A 19,220-nucleotide genomic window follows, 5' to 3' on the forward strand; every position below is an offset into this window, starting at 1 on the left:
GGGGGGGGAGAAAAGGGATCTTCACATGTGAGACAATCATAGTCTAGTGCAGGATTTCGAGGTTTGGAACTTTTCCATTTGGCAGGCTAAGCAGCGTGTTCAAATCAGAAACACTTCAGTGCTTTACAATTGCTGTGTGCCGTGTAGAGGACTAGAAGAGTTGATATCTTCTAAGCTGAAGAGCATATATAAATGTGAAGTACTCTGCTTTTTTGAATCACTCTGATGAGTGCACACAATCACCATCACCTCTGGATTCAAGTGCTTCTATCAAATTGGACAAGCTGCAATAATTTAAAATTGCTTCCTGGTGGAGAGGCAGTATATGGAGTATTTTAGGCTTTTGTGCCTCTCAAGTGCCATATTTTCAAAGTGGAAATTACAAGTGTGCCCAGTATGTTATCATTGCATCCAAACAAGTGAATGGGTTAATTTTTAAATCCTCCTGAAAATACATATACCCAGTTTTTTTTTGCCCGGAAAGAGCAGATGGAGAACCTAATGGCCTTGCAGGTGAAGGAAGAGACAAAGGTCCACTCAAACCTGGTTTTATACTACCTGCAGTTATTCCGCTTCTTTTCTTGGAAAGCCTTATTAATATCAATTACTTATATTGCTGATGGTGATCTATTAGCACTGCTTGAGTGCTGACCTTGAGAACACATACTGGCTTTCAGGATTAGCTCGAGAAAGGTGGATGAAGGAAATGTGTTAAAAGGAAAGAAATGCCTCCTTAGGGCCTTAATAGTAAATTATGAAATGAAAGCCTTTGGGATCCTTGAACACAACCCCTTTTTTGTTTATTAAGGGATTGAAGAGTTTTTGTCTGATGAAATTGAGAGAGTTCTGAGGACAGTTGTTTGAAAAAAATCAGAGAAAAAAAGAGAAGTTAAGGCAATGAGAGGGAGGGAGGAGTAAAAACAACCAACCAGGGAAGACTCTGGGGGAGTGATCAACAGCTGCAACCTTCTGTCCTACAGCAAAGGGAGGGAATGAGCAAATATTCCCATTTGATGCTCTTTCCCTCAAACAAGCTTCCATCTGATTAGGAAAAGGAAGTCACTGTTTACCTGAGGTGACTACATTCAGGCAGCCCTTGCACATGCACACATGACAGCACATGCAGAGTTTGATGTGCTGGCACAAATTACATAATGGTCATTGGGTGAAGAGGTCCTCGTACCTCATTGGTGTAAACAGCAACATGAAAAAGTGATTTGAAACAAAGCAGGTTTATTCTCACAGCACCCACCCACCCACCCACCCTGCTTTTCAGGAAACGGGGATAGTAGTTGAAGTACCACACACTATTTTGAGGCCCTGGCATTTCCCCTTTCGCGCATCTGCTTGAGTGTGGGTCCCAGAGTTCCTTTTCCAACAAGGAGTTGCCGGGAGAGGAAAGTATACCTATAGAAATGATTGAGACACTATTTGAGGCGATAAATATGTAAGAAAATAAATATGTAAGAAAAGGTTTTCCATTTTACCATTCATGAGCAAAAAGTGAAAAATAAAACTATGTATATATGTCCACTTTCCCCATTTCTTGCTCCTGTGATCTTAAATTGATGGTGGTAATGATGATGATGTCATCATCAGTGAGCATTGAGCTTTACCTAGTATAAGACAACAGGCTCCTCAGAGGAGCTTGCTGTCTAAAATTGAACATTGGCAAAACAAAAGTGGTAGATGGTTGACAAACTTTCAAAGCTGTCACTGCCTCTCTTCTCTTGTTTGCATGGAAGGAGTTAGGGTCCTCAAAGAAAGTTCATTCTCAAATATATATTTAATGGAATTATGATACATGTTTATAATGGCCACTAGATGGTACTAGTGGGCTGCATCCCCCCCTTTTGCACCTATTTTTCTTTCCCCTTTTTCTGTTTTCCTATCTGTATATAGTAGGAACTGGAAACGAAGAGACTGGCTGCTCAGTTGATCTCCTCAAACGCCTCTCCTCTGATCCCCAGTGTATGTTACACTGTATGATGTACCTCAGCTATTTCCTGCTGCTGAGCCTGAGGATCACTTCCAGACTATCACTCTCTTTAGATGAGATAATATCACATACAAATTCAGTTTTCACAGTTTTTTGGCAGCAAACCTTCCTCGAAATACTGAACTTTTTGCTGTAAGGAAAGTGACAGGAAAACACACTGGAAAGTGAGATAACACCTGCTTTGACACATCATCATCTAACCTCCCCATAAACCAATAAAAATAATGCTCATTAAATAGCCAGCAGTGTTCCTAGAAACAAATTGATGAATGCTTAATAAACAGGTTGTGTGGAGGGCACACACATAGAGTAAGCAACTGAAAAGGGTTGAGGTTTTGCCAGCAATCCAGCTCACGCAGAAGTGATTCTATAGTCTGAGCAAATACTGATGGCCCACCAGTGATATCTCAGGAAATAGCTTGGTTATAAATTAATTTCCAAAACGTAGAATAGAGCCGTAAGTTCTCCATATTTGATAGTGTTCACTCCTGTTCAATAGTTTTTTTCTTTTGAAGGTCTGATTTGTGAAGTACTTCATATTTTAAAAGATTGTGATCAGGCATGTAAATAGCCACTTGCCTGTTTGCATGTGTCAGAGCTTTCCAAACTTTTCATGTTGGTTACACACTTTTTAGGCATGCATCATTTCGTGACACGGTAATTCAGTTTTACATCATTTTACGACACAGTAATTCAGTTTTACTAGCAAACTGGAGGTTAAACTAACCCCTTTCCAGCCCTTGAAGGAGCGTGGGGAGCGTTTGCATGACACACCTACACACTGCAGCTGACACACTAACCTGTCATGACACACAGTTTGGAAAGCTCTGGCTTGTGTCAAAGACAGGGAGTTAGGCAGTGAATCTCGTGTAAACAAGAGAGAGTTCAATACTTTATTTCTTTTAGACTGTCACTGAGCCTGTAGATGATTAACAAACATGATTTTGTGGCAAACAAGCTAGTAAAAAAGATTTGTGGTGGACTATAACTTTTTAGGATTTGTTTGCTTGGCTGTGATCTGTGATTATGGATTATCCAAACTGTGAAAAATGTTCTCAACCTCCATTCATTGCTTCCCTGTTTCAAGATCATGTAATACTTCAGGATTTCACTTTCCCTAGAAAAGTTCCCCTTAGAAATGCCTCTTGGGAGCCTCATTTGGGCAACAGGCCTGACAAGCAGCGTGCAATTTAGGCTACTGTCTTGGTCCATGGGCACAGATATCGTCCTATCCCCAGCTTTTCATGTGTCTGCTAATATACATTAACATGGATGTGAAGGAAGCTCCTGCAGAGGTGAAATGTAGAATTGTCTGTTTACTTTTCTCTCTTTTTTAACCAAGTGGTGTCAATAGGCATTATGGAGGCTGTCAACTATTAGGTGTCAAACCATTATAGATTAAACATCAATAGATCTTTACCTTTCTAGCAACATTCCCCCCTCTAATTCTTACCTGTTTTTAAAATTAGTTTCGTGTGAATGAGTTTGGTGCCCTAGAAGTAATCACCGATGAAACAGAGATGGAAAGTGTTAAGAAGGCTACAGCTACCACAACCTGGATGGTGCCAACTGCTCAAGAAGGTCAGAATCATGATAAATCATGATAAGACAAATTTCTGTCTTCGGAACAAAATGGTGGTATTCTTAAAGTTTTACTATGATGCTGTTCCTGACATTTTCTTTAATATTAGCTTCTGCTCTGGAATATTGAAAGATAGCTAATATTGTAACAAATTAAATTCTGAAACCTGCAAACCACTTGGTAGAAATGATAGTTGTTACTATACTAGTTAGACTGCTGTTGAGGAAATGTTAGCACAGAGTTGTTTAAAAGCCTGAAGCACTTTTTCAAAGTAGCATGAACAAATGTGCCAATTTCATTCTTGGCAAGTCTTGGGTAAGTCATATCCTTCAGTGGCATCTTTTGCTTCGTGTGGTTTACAAATATGCCTGCTAGTTTTCACCATTTACAGCCTGAAACATTTGCTGTGCTTTCCATTGTATAGCCTTCTCAGAAAATACAGAAGTACCACAAAAACTGAAGGAAGCTAGCAAGGTTGACGGGCCTCATTTCTGTGAACGTTGTTTTCATTCTGGAACCACAGTGGACTTTGTAGCTGGAGAAAGATCTGGCAGCCAAAAATGTGCACATCAGATTAAAAACAAGTAAGAGTTGGCATGTGTGAATAATGTGATAACTAGCGTAAAGAGTGCTGCAGTTTAAAAGAACTTGCCTTATTGCGAATGACTGCCTATTGTATGCTTGCATTAATTGTGGTGTTTATAAATACTTTTTTTTGCACTTGCAATTCCTCTTTTTTTATAAAAAAAAACAACTTTAAGAGATAGACAAACTTGGCTTTAGAAAATGTATTCTTCAAAATCACAATTAATATAGCTCCTGTTATTTTGTTTTCATTATAGAGAGCAAAGGGAGGACAACGATGTATCAGAAGTCAATGATGAGGACTGTTCCAAGGGCACTCAAAAAAGAAAAACCAAATCGCCCTCAAAAGGAGACTGTATGGAAGACAATGTCAAGAAGTATGAGGCAATGGTTAGTATGGTCCAGTTGACAAGTTTCTAGGTTAAACTGATCTGTGGTTGTAAATATAGTTTTGGCAATTTACAGTCATTCAAAAACTTTATGCATTTAAATGACTGTGCTTTTAAGGTTGGAGTGTTTGAAATGTTTAGCAAATGTAAATGGAATGCTTTTTTTCTATTTAAATAGTTATTTAAATATGTGAGTGTCCTGGTGAGATTATGGCGGCTGTGCCTGATCCAACCTTATATTTTGGTGTCCTAAGGTTGGTCAAGTGTTGCCTGGGAGTTTTGAAAAGAAAGGCAAGTTTACATCCATAGACTCTAGGCATTTATTTGAGCTGCTGCACACTCCCAGAGCTTTTAGGAATGCTCAAAAGACTTTTACGGACACTGGTGTCTGACTGTTATCCTGTGGGGGATAACTAACCTTTCTGGTATAGCAGGTTGGTATTCAATATTAGCTCCACCAAGGTCAATAATTATGTTACCTTGTTTTATCATTGTTGTTCTTATGTTTAAAATAACAAAAAATGTATATTGAGTTATCATGCTGTTCCATGCTTCTTTACTATAGTGATTCCAGGCAGTGGGATGAAAGCATTGCTAGTCACTATATCACCACTATATTATCAATTATTTCTAAGGTTGAGCAGAATGAATACAAATAGACAGGATTTCTCCACTGGCACTCTGAGACAGAAATTCAACTTAAAAAAAGAAAAGAAAAAGTGGGCCAGTTATGGATGGTGGAGACAGTTCTTTTTGCTGCACAAAATGGATGTGTCTTTCCTGGGTATGTCAGACAAAGACTGTATTCCATGCATGGGCCTCCCCAGCACACATTTCAGGACCTTATTAAAACCTTATTGTTCCATTTATTTCATAAGCTTCTAATATAACACACGTATTAGGAAGTCAGACCCATTGACCTGAATAGACTTGCTTCCAAATAAATGTTCACAGGATTGCCCTGTAATATCTTGGAGAACACATGACAAAACAGCAGTGAGCAACCTGAAAAAAATATTTCGAAAATCAGTGTCCTTCAAAGCTACTTCAGTGAAGTATACTTTAATTTTGCAATTTAGGAGGAGAAACCTGAAGGGAGGATACTAAGAGTCTCTCAGAGAGCCACACGGAAAAGGAAAAGAGAGATGGCAGTTCTAAAACAGAGTAAGTTGATATGCGAGTCCATATCAGTATAAGGTTTTCATCAGTTTCTGCCATCTAAAGGGCCTCTTCTGTGTTACGTTAGCAAACCCATGTTGGACACTGAGTGTGCACTCATAATGGAACCATAGGCAATTCCTGCTCACTGACCATTTGTCCTTGTATGATATGCATGTTTGTAAACTATGTATTTCAGTGTGCATGTAAACCTCTTAGATGCACACCTAAAAATTTGGGATGATGTGTCACGTGTTGGAAAAGACTGGCCCTTTACTATAACAATAATGCTGGTGTATTTCTGGTTTCTCTGTAAAAAGCTGGGTTGGTCATTTTCAGTCACTAGTCTAAATCTTAATTCATTTGTGACGTTGTATGCAACAAATACTGTGCATTTTGTAAAGTAAGAGATTGAAGAGTACCATCCTTCCAAGTTACTTCCATTTTATTACTTGGCTGAGTAACTTCCTGCTCTGGCTTTGTTATACTGTTCCATGGGGGAGCTTTAAAGTGGAACTATAAATGAGATTAAGATAATTGAATTGCTTGAATACTGGCAAGGATTTCTGTGTCTCACATATGTGAAATTGTTCAAATAGTTCTTTAGAACACGCATTTTAAAACCAGAAGTGAGGCCCTGCTTGGTGTCTCCTGGGAGTAATTTCATATCTAAACCACATGCTGAAAGTTAAGATAGATTTATAGAAACCAGTAATAAATAAATCCTAGGAGATGCCTAAAGCAGTATAAATCAATTGCCACAGAGTCAGATTGTTAGCAAAGTGGATACATGTATTTGAGGAAAACAACAGGATTAGGAAGTACCGGTTAACTCCATAGCTTTCTACAGTGTGATCTGCAATTTTTGCTTTGGCAATAGCCATCCATCTTTGCTAGCTGCTGATCAGCGGTGTGAAAAATGTAGCTTTGGTCTTCTCCTTAATGGAGTAGCACTGAAATTAACCATAAATCTGAATCATATGGAATTATACTGTAAGAGAACTGTAATTCATACCGTTACAACCATAATGATAGTATAATACAACTGCTTATGCAGATAATTTGGTACAAAGCTGTGACTGTGCTTACATTAAGATTTTAATTTCTAATTCCAGCTTTGATGTCAAAGGCAAAGAAAACATGGAGTTGGTCTTCGTATTTGGAAGAAGAAAAGGCTATAGCAGCACCACCTAAGATTTTTAAAGAGGTATGCTGAAACCTTAAAACACTGCTTCTTTGAGGCAGACGGGGCCTGTGTGTCGGGTAAAAAATAGGTGTCATGTACAAATATAGAAGAAGTTTGAAATGGCTGGCATGACCATTTTAGCTTGCTTGCTTGCTTGCTTGCTTATGAAACTTTAAATCAGTTCACATATAATATGACTGCATACTGGCTCCCACACCTTTTAACTTTTATATAAATTATATGGTGCCACAGCTAGCACAGGTGGAAGCCCCCGCCCTATCAATTTGTAATAGGAAGATATCTTGCCTGCTGTACGCCAAAGATGTGGTGCTCCTATCACTCTCCCGATTACGTCTTAACAGTTTGCTTACAGCTTTCAGCAGGTATTACAAGCGGGAAGAGCTTGTCGTGAATTACTTCAAGACCAAAATTATGGTCTTTGGGAAGCGTAGTCCCAGATTCAAATGGAAAATGGATCAGCAGAACTTGGAGCAAATACGCTGCTTCAGATATCTGGGTATTCTTTTCGCTGAGACACTATCATGGAAGGGGCACATTGAGGCTACGAAACTCAAAGCACAGAAAGCTTGTGGGGCGTTAATGAAATTCTGTTTTACCTCGGGCGGTCAGCTTTTGGAACCTGCGTTGAAAATCTTTGCCAGTAAAGTGGTCTCCCAGATGTTTCATGGAGTAGCAATATGGGGCAAGGACCCAAATGCCAACAAAGCCTTAGAAACAGTGCAGAACAAATTCCTCAGGAAAGTGCTCCTGCTCCCCAGCGGGACTCCAGCTGCTCTTCTCTGCGTTGAAGCTGACGTGACAACAATACAGGCTAGAATTGATTACCTGTGCTTAAATTATATGAAAAGACTTCAATTTCTTTCGGAGGTGATACTCCCCGCTATGTCACACACAGAACAGAAACAGACTAAATGTTGGAAGGACAGTATCCAGCGCCTCTTGTCCCAATATCAATTACAAGATTTTCAGGTGACTATGGAGATGAACAAGAGGCACTTAAGAGGTTGTCTCTTTAGGTCCGATGCAGAAAGGGATTGAACCATGATGGCTTCTACCAAGAGTTCGCCATGGTTCCCACTTATTAAAACAGAGCATACCCGGGCCAGTTACCTGTCAAATATCCCACTTGCCATGCTTAGAATCGCTTTCACAGAATTAGGATTCCAATTGATGCCCTTGGCGGTGTTGGATGGACGCTACGGCAAAGTACATTATGAAGAGAGACTTCGTCTGTGTGGGCAATCCTGTGTGGAGGACCTGTGCCACTATATATTGCAGTGTCCGTTATATATAGACCCAAGAGACAGATTCATAAAACCCCTGTTTCTGAATGGAACTCACTTGAATAGGGTGGAAAGGGTGAAATGGCTGCTGAATGATACTGATGACTTTGTAGCTTATAAAGTAGCACTGCGTTGGCAGCTAAGAAGATCAGGAGGGAAGAACTAGATAAAATAGCGGTCAACTGCAAAGGGTATTCAGATATTTAATTTGGCACATTTTACTAGAGAATCTTCTATTTTATGCAACAAACAATCTTTGTAGTTGTGACCATGGTTTATATTGTATGTGTGGTGCCTGATGATTTTTATGGTTATTGCTGTTTTTCCTATGGCTAGCACAATAAAAGTTGTTGTTGATGATGATATGATGTTTTACATGGTAAATATTCAATTGGTAATTGCATTAGTGTGTGTTTAATTTGTCTTGTAATGAGCTGAGATTAGGTCTTCTCAAAAAAAATTCTCATGGATGGTTAAGAACTACTTTGCATGAGAGATATACCGTAACTTTTTCAGTGGTTACACTGAAACTCTGGAATGCCCTTGCAACTGAGGTGCATTTGGCCTTTTATTGTGTTCTTTTAGATATTGCTGAAAACCAATTTGTTTCAGTAAGCTTGTAATGGTTGGTTGGTTGACTGATTGTATTGCTGACTCGGTTTCTAAACAGCTTTATTATATATATATGGAGGAGAGTCCGCCACATTTCGAGGGAGTCTGTTCCATTGTCAAGCAGCTCTTACTATCAGAAAGTTCTTCCTGATGTTAAGTTGGAATCTCCTTTCTTATAACTTGAATCCATTGGTTTGGGTCCAGCCCTCCAGTTCAGGAGGAAAACAAGCTTTCTCCTTGGCTATCATATCTTCTCTCACTCACCTCTTATCCAGGCTAAAGATACCCAAATTCCTCAACTATTCCTCTTAAGGATTTCTTTCTAGACCCTTGATCATCTTTGTTGCCTTCCTCTGCACACGTTCAAGCTTGTCAATATCCTTCTTAAACTGTGGCACCCAGAACTGGACACAGTACTCCCAAGTGTAGTCTGACTAAGGCAGAATAGAGCGGTACTGTTACTTCTCTTGATGTGCACAGAATACTTCTGTTGATGCAGCCTAGAATATTTGTCGCCTTTGTTACTTGTCGGGTACTTTGTTACATCTGTAGGGTACTTTGTTACATCTGTAAAGGGTAAAGGGACCCCTGACCATTAGGTCCAGTCGTGACCAACTCTGGGGTTGTGGCGCTCATCTCGCTTTCTTGGTACAGCTTCTGGGTCATGTGGCCAGCATGACTAAGCCGCTTCTGGTGAACCAAAGCAGCGCACGGAAACGCCGTTTACCTTCCTGCCAGAGCGGTACCTGTTTATCTACCTATACTTTGACATGCTTTCAAACTGTTACATCTGTAGGGAAGCTTTAACTGCAGTTCCATTTTTATTATTGCAGTGGTTTCTAATTCTGGTTAGTTGATTATCTCTAACAACAGCTAATATTGAAGCTGAGATAGCACTTGGCAGAAATTAAAACTGAAAGAGTGGAGGGATTTTGGATTCTAGAGATGGGCAGGAAGACTGGGGGAATTCAGTGCATCATCTAGCGGCCTTCGCACAACTTCTTAATGGAGGATAATAATATTTCTGCATCAGCCCAAAGGTTTTGCAGCGTTTCAGTCCATTTTTACTGCAGCAAACAACAATGAGAATGAGGCAGGATGCACATGGAAAAGTTATGTCAGATGTCATTAATTCTTGTACTTTTCCCAGAGATAAGCAGGAACCAGTGGGAATCTAAAATCCTGTTTTTGATATCATCCTTGGAAAAGTTACATAGATAATCTATTCAACTTCAATTTATTTTGTTTAGTTCATGGGAACATTATCACTGCTTTGCACTTTAGTTATCTGTTTAGAAGTTTAAGGAGTCCAGAGGTAGAAGTTTGGTACAGGTTTCTCACACTGCCACCAGACTTCTTCCATATTTTCATTGGGCACAGCTCACAGTGGAAATAACTTAAATCAATCAACCACTTCTGTCTGACCCAGAGTTCCATATATCAGTTGTACAGACAGGAAGGGAAACAACAAGATGAGTACAAGAGTGAGTGGCTTTTGTGGATGTTGCATTCCCTTAATATCTGAACCCATGTGATTGCAAAAGGACTCCTATCAGCAACATACACGGCAGTTTTTAATATGGACTTGGAATGTGAGAGAGAAACTACTACAGGGAACATCCATGGCAGACTGAGACCCATATTTATAATACAGTTTTTTATATTTATCAAAATTATAAAGCATTTTTTAACTTCTATGTAGGTTTGTTTTAAATAAGTAATAGTTTGATCTGTTCATTGGAAGGACTGAGAGCCACATCCCCTTAAAATCATTGGCTATCTTTTAGAAATGTTCATGCTAAACTTAGAAAATTTGATATTTTTTTTCTTCCAGTATCAATCCTTCCCATACAACAAAAATGGATTCAAAGTTGGAATGAAACTAGAAGGAGTGGACCCTGAGCACCAGTCAATGTACTGTGTGCTTACAGTAGCTGAGGTGAGTAGCAGAAGTGACAAGCAGTTATTAATAGCTTTAAAATGGGATTAGAAATAACACCATAAAAGCTGGTGGCCATCACCTCACCTTTTGGTACCAAATTCCATAGTTTTAATTACGTGTTGTGTGAAAAAGTACTTCCTTTTATCTGTGCTGAATCTCCCATCAGTCAGCTTCACTGCATTTCTAGTATCAAGAGAGGTAGAAAATAGAAGTTAGTGGTTAGAAGGTAGTGTTGAAAAGAAATACCAGCATTCTCATTTATATACCATGTGTATGCCCAATATACCCTGATGCACATGTGGACTAGTGTGCATATACTACCTTACTATCTGTTTTTCTATTGTGTCTATGTCTTCTGATTGCTTCCCTTTTCAGGATAATAAGTAAAGTTATCTCATAAAAAGCTACAACATTTTGTTTGAGAACACTTTGATTCTGACTGCACGTATACCAATTTTCTAATACTGACTTTTTGGTTTAAATGTAAACACATTTTTCCTTTACTGTATTCTTTCTTCCTACTATGGATTTAGACTTGTGGTTACAGAATTAGACTTCACTTTGATGAATACCCAGAGTGTTACGATTTTTGGCGGAATGCTGATTCTTCTGATATTCACCCAGTTGGTTGGTGCGAGAAAACAGGACACAAACTTCATCCACCGAAAGGTATTAGATTACCAACAAAAAAAATCTGTGTCATATTCAACAATTGCTGAGATGTGCTTCTCACGCTGGGTACTAAAATGCCTGTGTATGGTGCCTCTCTGTCTATTGAGTGACATTGTATTCAGGATCACTACTGGTTACCCATGGAGTTACGAAGGCAGGTAAGCAGCCCCACCCCACCCTGCTTCTAGGATTGCTACTGTCCAATTGCTGTTCTCTTTGAGGGATAAATCTGGACAAGGAGATCTAATAGTATTTCTTATACTGCCCGTAGGTCTGAATGAGTAGATGTCGTTCAGATGGGTAAATTTATCATTTCCGTTGGATGCCTTTGAGCTGATTTCTGAACTTCATAGCTATCTATTCATGAGAACCTGTTAGGAACAATAAGCTCTGTTTTGTAAAGCAATAGGATTTATGGAGCATTATGCTGCAGTTCAAGCTAAAGTCCAAATGCACTTGGGACTAAGCTTCATCGAACAGAGTGGGACGTAAGAGTAAGCATCTAAAGGAATTTTTAAGACACACAGAAAAAACAGTGGCAAAAATGATGGTGGAAAAACAAAGTGTATCAGGCCACCCAAGTTAGAACCCAAATTCCTACAATCAGGAATTTGCTTCTGAAAGAATAATAATTTGTAAATCTGACTGGGTTTTTTTATATAGAGACTTATTTAAGAGTGCAATCCTCCAGTTAAGCATATATGCAGTTTTGTTATAGGTCTAACAGTTGCTTTATAATGCATCAAAATAGGTGTCCACTCAGTTGATTTAATCCCAGGTTCAATGGGGTTTAACCCCGGCTAAGTGGGTATCAACAGTCTTAGACACAGTGGGTTGACCATATATAATGCTAAAACATGCTTTGGCATTATATTAATGAAACTTGTACGTAATGCGGCCTAACTGCACACTCTTGTTTTAATCTGTTACTTGCACTTTTCAAGGACATCACAGGATACCATTGAAATGAAACTATAAGTAAGGTTCCTCTGGACCAGAACTGCAAACCATACTTAACAAATAACCTAAGGGTTCCAACTTCCTTTTGTTCTTTGAGAAGATGATAAATCCCAGACATGTATCTTGTTCACTTATAAGAGCTGAATAGAATTCATAAGCGTGCATTGTCTGTAAATAGTATCTAGGTACTTCATCTCTTTACTAGAAAATGGATGACTGTGGCTTAGCTTTAATTTTTTTGTCTCAGTAGAGCTTTCAGTAGAAGCTTTTGCATTCCCAACTACAGGAAGAATTTTAAAGTTACATTTTGCCAGATTAGGCTGGAGGCTCATAAGGCCCTCCAGCTAACTGAGGAGAGAGAGCCCTTGGCATCTTCTGAGTCACACTCTAGGGCGGTGGGCACTCTAAAGGCTCTCACCACGTGTTTCGCCACCCCTCCCAGGGTCACTTTTTCACAATAGACCTGTACTACGTGGAAAGCAGAGTGGAACAAATTGGACAAGACTAAATTAGTGATTAAGATTGCAAAGCACATTATACCTTTGCAGGTGGCATGATGCAGCGATTGCATTTTCTGGTTGTAGATCCTCCTGTAAATGATCACTGTGGAAGAAGGGTGGAAAGGGCCCTTCATAGGAGCTTTGAAGCAGATGCAGTGGCATTCAAGTCAGCCACCACAGCTTCCCTTTTTTCCTCTGGCTTTATTTATGTATGTGAGTGGAGGAGCTGAATGCCAGGGATGATATCCCCCAGGCAGTTAAGGATGGATTTAAGAAAATATACTACTACTACTCTGCCCTGGCAGCTGGCACCTCCTTTGATGTTTTTTCAGTTTAGGGCCTCATATGGCTTCCACCACCATTGTGCATAGAAATGTGGGGTTGCAGCAGTGAGTTGTTAGTTCCAGTTTGCAGGCACATCGTGTCATCCTTGCCTCTCTCAAGGACCAAGGTGTTTGTCAAGGCACTTGAGGCTCATCTTACAGAGTTGTGGGACAAAACCAAGCAGCCCCACATTTTTCATCCTTCAGGGTAGTTTTCCCTCCCCAAGAGGTTACCAGCCCTACAGACTTAAATGGGGGATATTCTTCTGTGTCAGATTTTGCCACTGCTTGGTTCCAGAGGGCAGAAAGAAATCCTCAGTCTAACTACACCCGTTGTCAGGAGCTTTCTCCAGTGGAGGCCTAGCTCCTTCTTTTCCTTACCATTGGAATTACGTCAGCTCAGACAGGTGGGTGATTGAGATGGTGTTGAAGGGCTGTGTCCTGGAGTTTGAGCAATTGTTACGTGAATACTTCATTCGAACCCCTTGTTCTCAGCAGCCATCGAAATATTGCCCCCACCTTGACCCTACTGTTTCTTTTATTGTTTCCTCTTTGAATAGCTCTGGTTCCAGTTTTTTAGTTTTGCTTATTTGGGGATGAGAAGTTGTTTTCTGTTCTGCCAGTTGATCTGGAGGGTGGGATGATTCCTCCCTCTAGAAGGGGAGGATAGAGTCTGCCTATCAAGTCCGGTAGGAGGCATCATCCTCAATACAGAATGCCCTCCAACCAGGTCAGCAAATTACAAGAAACAGTCTCTGTTTTCCACTTAATTCTGGGATTGAATGATTTGGCAGAGTGAAACTGAGGTACTGTGCTAACAGGTCTGACTGCAGTTGACACAAGTGCACCATAAGTTTAATAGATATGGCATTTTATCTTCTTCCTTTTCATGGGTTTCTTTAGGATATAAAGAAGATGAATTTAATTGGCCCTCGTATCTGAAGAAATGTAAGGCTCAAGCTGCTCCTAAATCCTTGTTTGAAAACCAAAACGCAGTGAGTTTTCTCTGATTATCCCTGCTTCTTTGCTGATAGTTGCTTTTTATATTATGATTACATTGTTTTTCTGTTAGTATTATGACTCAAACCCTTAGTCTAAAACAAGGGAAAAGGTCCAAGTAAATACAGAGCTGGGTTCACACGCATCAATCCCTGCCTGTTTTCCATGGTGAAATTCAAACTATTTCCTTATGTTGAGGGAGATAGTTCATCTTATATCCAAGACAATCTTATGTGAAGCTGTTGATGCACAGTAACACAGTCCACAGATTGCACTCAAAACAATTAGATAGGTCCTGGGTGGATACAGGTTACTATTTTCCCACAGGTTTGTATCAAATGTGTATGCAATACTTGGCGAGGTGAAATAGACAACTGGCTTACAAAGTGTGCAGAGATCAGGAGCAACTACTGTAAACAGTGGCTTGTATCCATCACCTGTTCAGGCAGCACAAAACCACAAATGGCCAGTAAATCTCTTTTGTTGTCATTCCAAAATGGACAGGGCGTAATAGTTAAGAATTTTTTAAAAAGATTAATATATGATAAAGCACTCCTTTCTTTTTAGTAGCAAGATTGTGGGTTGATTGTGGATAGTCAAGAGACTTTGGGATGCATGGTTTATTATTATTAATCTGCATTTCTTTATTTCTTTTATATAGTGCTTTAGGTACTTAAATAGACCAGTTCTCTGTTCACTGTTAATTTTAAACTTTTCCTTGATTAGACGGTGATTCCATCAGGGTTTCGAGTGGGGATGAAGCTTGAAGCAGTAGACAAAAAGAACCCTGCATTCATATGTGTTGCTACAGTAACTGACATTGTGGACAGTCGTTTTCTGGTTCATTTTGACAACTGGGATGAGAGTTATGACTACTGGTATGCCTTTTTAAATAGCTTGTTTGTTAGAATGATAAGCATCCCCAAAATTCTACCTTGTTAATTTGTTGTTTTCACTCTCCCCTCCCCCATGGTTGCTATGAACAGTAGTACCTATATTTCATTAAAATGTCCCTAGATTTTTGACAATACAGTGGTACCTCGGTTTACAAACTTAATCCATTCCGGAAGTCCGCTCTTAAACCAAAGCCATTCTTAAACCGAGGTATTCTTTCCCTAATGAGGCCTCCTGCCACCGGTGCCCTTCCACCATTCAGCTTCCGTTCGTAGACCAAGGTAAAGTTCGCTAACTGGAGCATTACTTCCGGTTTATTGGCGTTTGTATACCAAATAGTTCGTAAACAGGGCTGTTCTTAAACCAAGGTACCACTGTAGTTGAAAGATGCAAAGTATTATATGGTCTGATTAGTGTGTGCATTCCCCCCCCCCCTTATAAAAGTTTGCAAGAGCTGTTAACGTTTGAATTTCTTAGTTCTTTGCTGTGGGTGGGGAACTGGATATGACCGCTGAGCCAGATCTTTATATCTCCTAGCCCCCAGTGGGCCATTAACATCATGCGAAGTGGTGCTATGAAGCCTCAACAATCAGCTGTTTGTCAGGACTTCAAAATGCTGCACAGAACTCTCTTTGCAAGGGCCCAAATGGAAAAGCCATTCGAGAAGTTCTCTGCCAGGCGAAAGGTCACAGGTTCTCAAACCTTCCCTCCTTCCTAATCTTTCCAGCAACATTGCACTTGCATGTGATGGCACGGCTGCTCATGAGGAGAAGGAAAGATGCTAATATAGACAAGGCCAGCTGTGAAATATTACGCAGAGAGCATTCCTTCTAGCATAGTGACAACACCAACAATATGGATGACAGTTGCACATTAAGTGGCAAAAAGCTGTCTGCCAGAAAAATAGTTTGCTCTCACATACACCACTGATCAGTGAAATTAGCTGAGCTGGTTACTTAGGAAGAGCATCCTCTCAGGAACTAAGGATTTTAGCATAGTGTCAGCCAGAATTTTGGAACAATGTTCCTATTGAATTCAGAGAGACACCCATAATTCTGATGCTGAAAACATTCCACCAAGCATTTTTAGAGTTTTAATTTCATTCAGCGTTGGTCATTTGTCCTTTATTTTATTACCTAATTATCTAATTTTATGATGTTTTAATGATGTTATTGTACACTGTCACAATACTCTTTTTTTATTAGTTGGCAGTGTATAAACATTCATATAAATAAATTAAATTTCCTCAAGATCTTATCAAAAGATCATCAAAAGAAATTGGATCTGCAAACCAATAAGCAGGTCAATGGTAGTTCCATTATACTTCGTCTGCAGAACTGTCTTTATGCTTTTATAAAGCTTTGGCTTAAACATTCAATTAAAGGATACCACGTTGTAATGTAAAAAGCATAGGGAATGCTGTTGGTCCATCAGAAAAATGTCAAAATGCACAGTTGAACAATAACTTTACTAGAGGCAAAGACTCAGAAATCGTGAGCAAGAAATGTATCAAGCAAATAGAAAGAGAACCTACCCAGCTGACGCTGACACAAAACCCCACACATACACTATAGAAAAGAATATAAATCCCCCCCACTCTTTTTCCCTGACCTTATACTATACTCAACACAAACATCTCATAACAAATGTAACTGATCTGTAGAAAAGACGTAACAACATGAATGAAGAGACAATGCACGTACTTTTGTAAAAATTATTTTTTAATAATTTAATAAGAATTATTTTTTTAAAAAAGAAATAGCAAACAAGCATTTGAGTTCTCTATAAATCTTCCTTAGATTGGTTTTCAAATTGAGGCGATATTGTTTCTCTCATTGGCTGTGTTTGCACATGACACTAAGCCAAACCTTGGCTTCATGCAAATGTGCAGACTGCCAGGGAAAGTAATTTCAGCTGCTTTGCTTGTCTCCAAGCCTTTCAGCACAGTCACTAAGCCAAGGAGCAAAGTGGCTGTGAACACTTCTCAGGAGGCAGCACATTTGTACCATTCTAGAAAGCCTGAGGTACCACTGTAGTCTGATGTTTAGGCCATGAAACCTTCCATCTCCTTTTTCTAGTGTGAATGAATGCTGTCCCAATGCTTGGCCACAGAAACGGGTGACCATTGCTTTGCTTTTAACACGTTTTTCGATACTATTGAGCTAGTCATTCATGTTTAAGTGTAAGGCAGACTTGCTTAAGGAGGTGGGGTTGGTTGCTAGGAGAGCTTGAGAGCAAAGGCAGAATAAAACTGCAGAATGTCAAAGGGCAAAGAAACTGAAGATAAAGCAGAAAAAAGAAAATATACCCTGGAACAGAAGAAAAAGAACCTTTTCTGAAGACACAGGGAGGTTGTTTAAAGCTGCTGCTTGATCCCTTCGGCATTAAACGTCGTGGACATGCTGCATTCAAGTTCTGTTGAAAGCGCTGGAATTTGACTTTGACTAGCTTGTCTTATTGATTTTAAATGGGATATGGGCACCTTTTAAACATTACAGCAGCATCACGTTTCCCAGGGGATCATCCCTTGGCAGGGCTGCAACTTTTAAAGAGCTTGGAGCAATGCAGGGCCCAGTGGCACAGGCTCCCAAACATGAAGTTGTGATTGACCCAACACCCATGGTTGCAGACCTTTTCACTCATTTCCCCCCCTAAAGTATTTATATGCAGTCTTTCAGAGCAGAGCCCTCTCAAGGCAGCTGGCAAAACACAATTTAAATGCCATAATACAGTTTTTAAAATACAAAGAGCCATTTCCCAAATTGAAATGTCAGCAGCTTAAAACAAGTTTTAGAAGCCAAGCTCACAACAAACTTATTAAAATGCATACTGAAACAGAAATGATTTTAGGGTCCATTTTAAAGCGATAGGGCATTTTATGCTGTTTTTGTTTTGGGAGTGCTAAAGGCTCGGGGCCACCACCAGAAGGCCCCGCGTATAGTGCCTGCCTGTCTGGTAGACTGTAATGGGCAGGCCAGCTAGCAAGGCCCCAAATACTAATCTTAGAGCTACCTCACATGGATGTAGGTAGACCTTCAAATAAATAATGTGGTCCTTTAAAAAGTTACAGCTACACTGGGATGAATCCACAGGAGAGTGGCCCCCACACCTGGAATCTGACAGCAGAACTTCATGTTTCATGGAATAATAGAATCATAGAGTTGGAAGGGGCCAGAAGGGTCCTTAGTCCAACGCCCTGCAAAACAGGAATCTTGCCCAACGTGGGGCTCGAACCCATGACCTTGATATTAAGCTGACTGAGCTACCTCTGCTGCCTTAAGCATGATATGCCTTCCCATCCCCCAAACTTTTGTCAAGAAAAACGAATGTAAACAAACTTTTGTCAGGGAAAAGTGTCTTCAGACTGAATGGAATACGGGTAGGTACGGCTGTTTATTCCTAAAGGTAAAATATATGAATCTTTTACTTATTGGAAATTAAAGCAGGTTGGCTATTGAGTGAGGGAAAGAATTGCAGATTTGCAACATGTAGTTCTTACCTCAACTTTTATGTTGCTCTCCTTTTTCTCACCGTCTATAAATATTTTTTAAATTGTTTGCTATTTTATTAAATGTGAGAGTTGAAAAATGTAAATGAGATGAATGGGTTTTTGTTTTAATTCTGTGGATGCTAGCAACTTACTTTAGGTTAAAAAAATAAGTTGTTACTCTCAAAAGCCTTCAGGATACTCAGAAATGCTTAGCTGGGCTGTGAGAAGGGAAGAACCACCTCTTCATAGAGCAGAGCAACATATGATATTTCAGCATTTCCTTAAATTGACTTGACATATGTTCATAGTGAGTTTGACATCTGAACACTAGATGGTGCTATAAGATGACTTGTGTATTATTTGAGCGATTCCTCTAGCAAGACCAGTATTCAGAATAGAGTGTGTGTGTGTATGAATTTCTGTCTCTATACCCTTTCCATTTTGTTATAATTCAGCTACGAATCATTATTTTTTAAACTGTTGAAATACTATTATTAACTGATTACTTACAATTCAGGGGCTCATGGTAATACAAGTGCTTTACAAATGAGAGAGCTCTTTTTCAGAAAAGAAGAAAGGTTCATAAGCATATATACATTATGCGAGAGTCTTCAGACAGCATTCT

General features: G+C 39.6%; 1 protein-coding gene across 11 annotated transcripts in view; it reads left to right on the forward strand.

Moving 5' to 3' along the window:
- The window catches only part of L3MBTL3 (L3MBTL histone methyl-lysine binding protein 3), a 58,436-nt gene that overhangs the window by 14,363 nt on the left and 24,853 nt on the right, over window positions 1–19,220 (forward strand). For all 11 annotated transcript variants that reach the window (XM_081187665.1, XM_081187672.1, XM_081187667.1 and 8 more), the window contains 9 exons: window positions 3,469–3,580; window positions 4,006–4,165; window positions 4,424–4,556; window positions 5,635–5,719; window positions 6,829–6,920; window positions 10,650–10,754; window positions 11,291–11,426; window positions 14,116–14,207; window positions 14,938–15,089. In XM_081187665.1, the coding sequence (XP_081043791.1) occupies window positions 3,469–3,580; window positions 4,006–4,165; window positions 4,424–4,556; window positions 5,635–5,719; window positions 6,829–6,920; window positions 10,650–10,754; window positions 11,291–11,426; window positions 14,116–14,207; window positions 14,938–15,089 (1,067 nt within the window). The remainder of the gene's footprint in view (window positions 1–3,468; window positions 3,581–4,005; window positions 4,166–4,423; window positions 4,557–5,634; window positions 5,720–6,828; window positions 6,921–10,649; window positions 10,755–11,290; window positions 11,427–14,115; window positions 14,208–14,937; window positions 15,090–19,220) is intronic.

Source organism: Podarcis bocagei, assembly GCF_964188305.1.
Source record: "Podarcis bocagei genome assembly, chromosome: 3".
Lineage (NCBI taxonomy): Eukaryota > Metazoa > Chordata > Lepidosauria > Squamata > Lacertidae > Podarcis > Podarcis bocagei.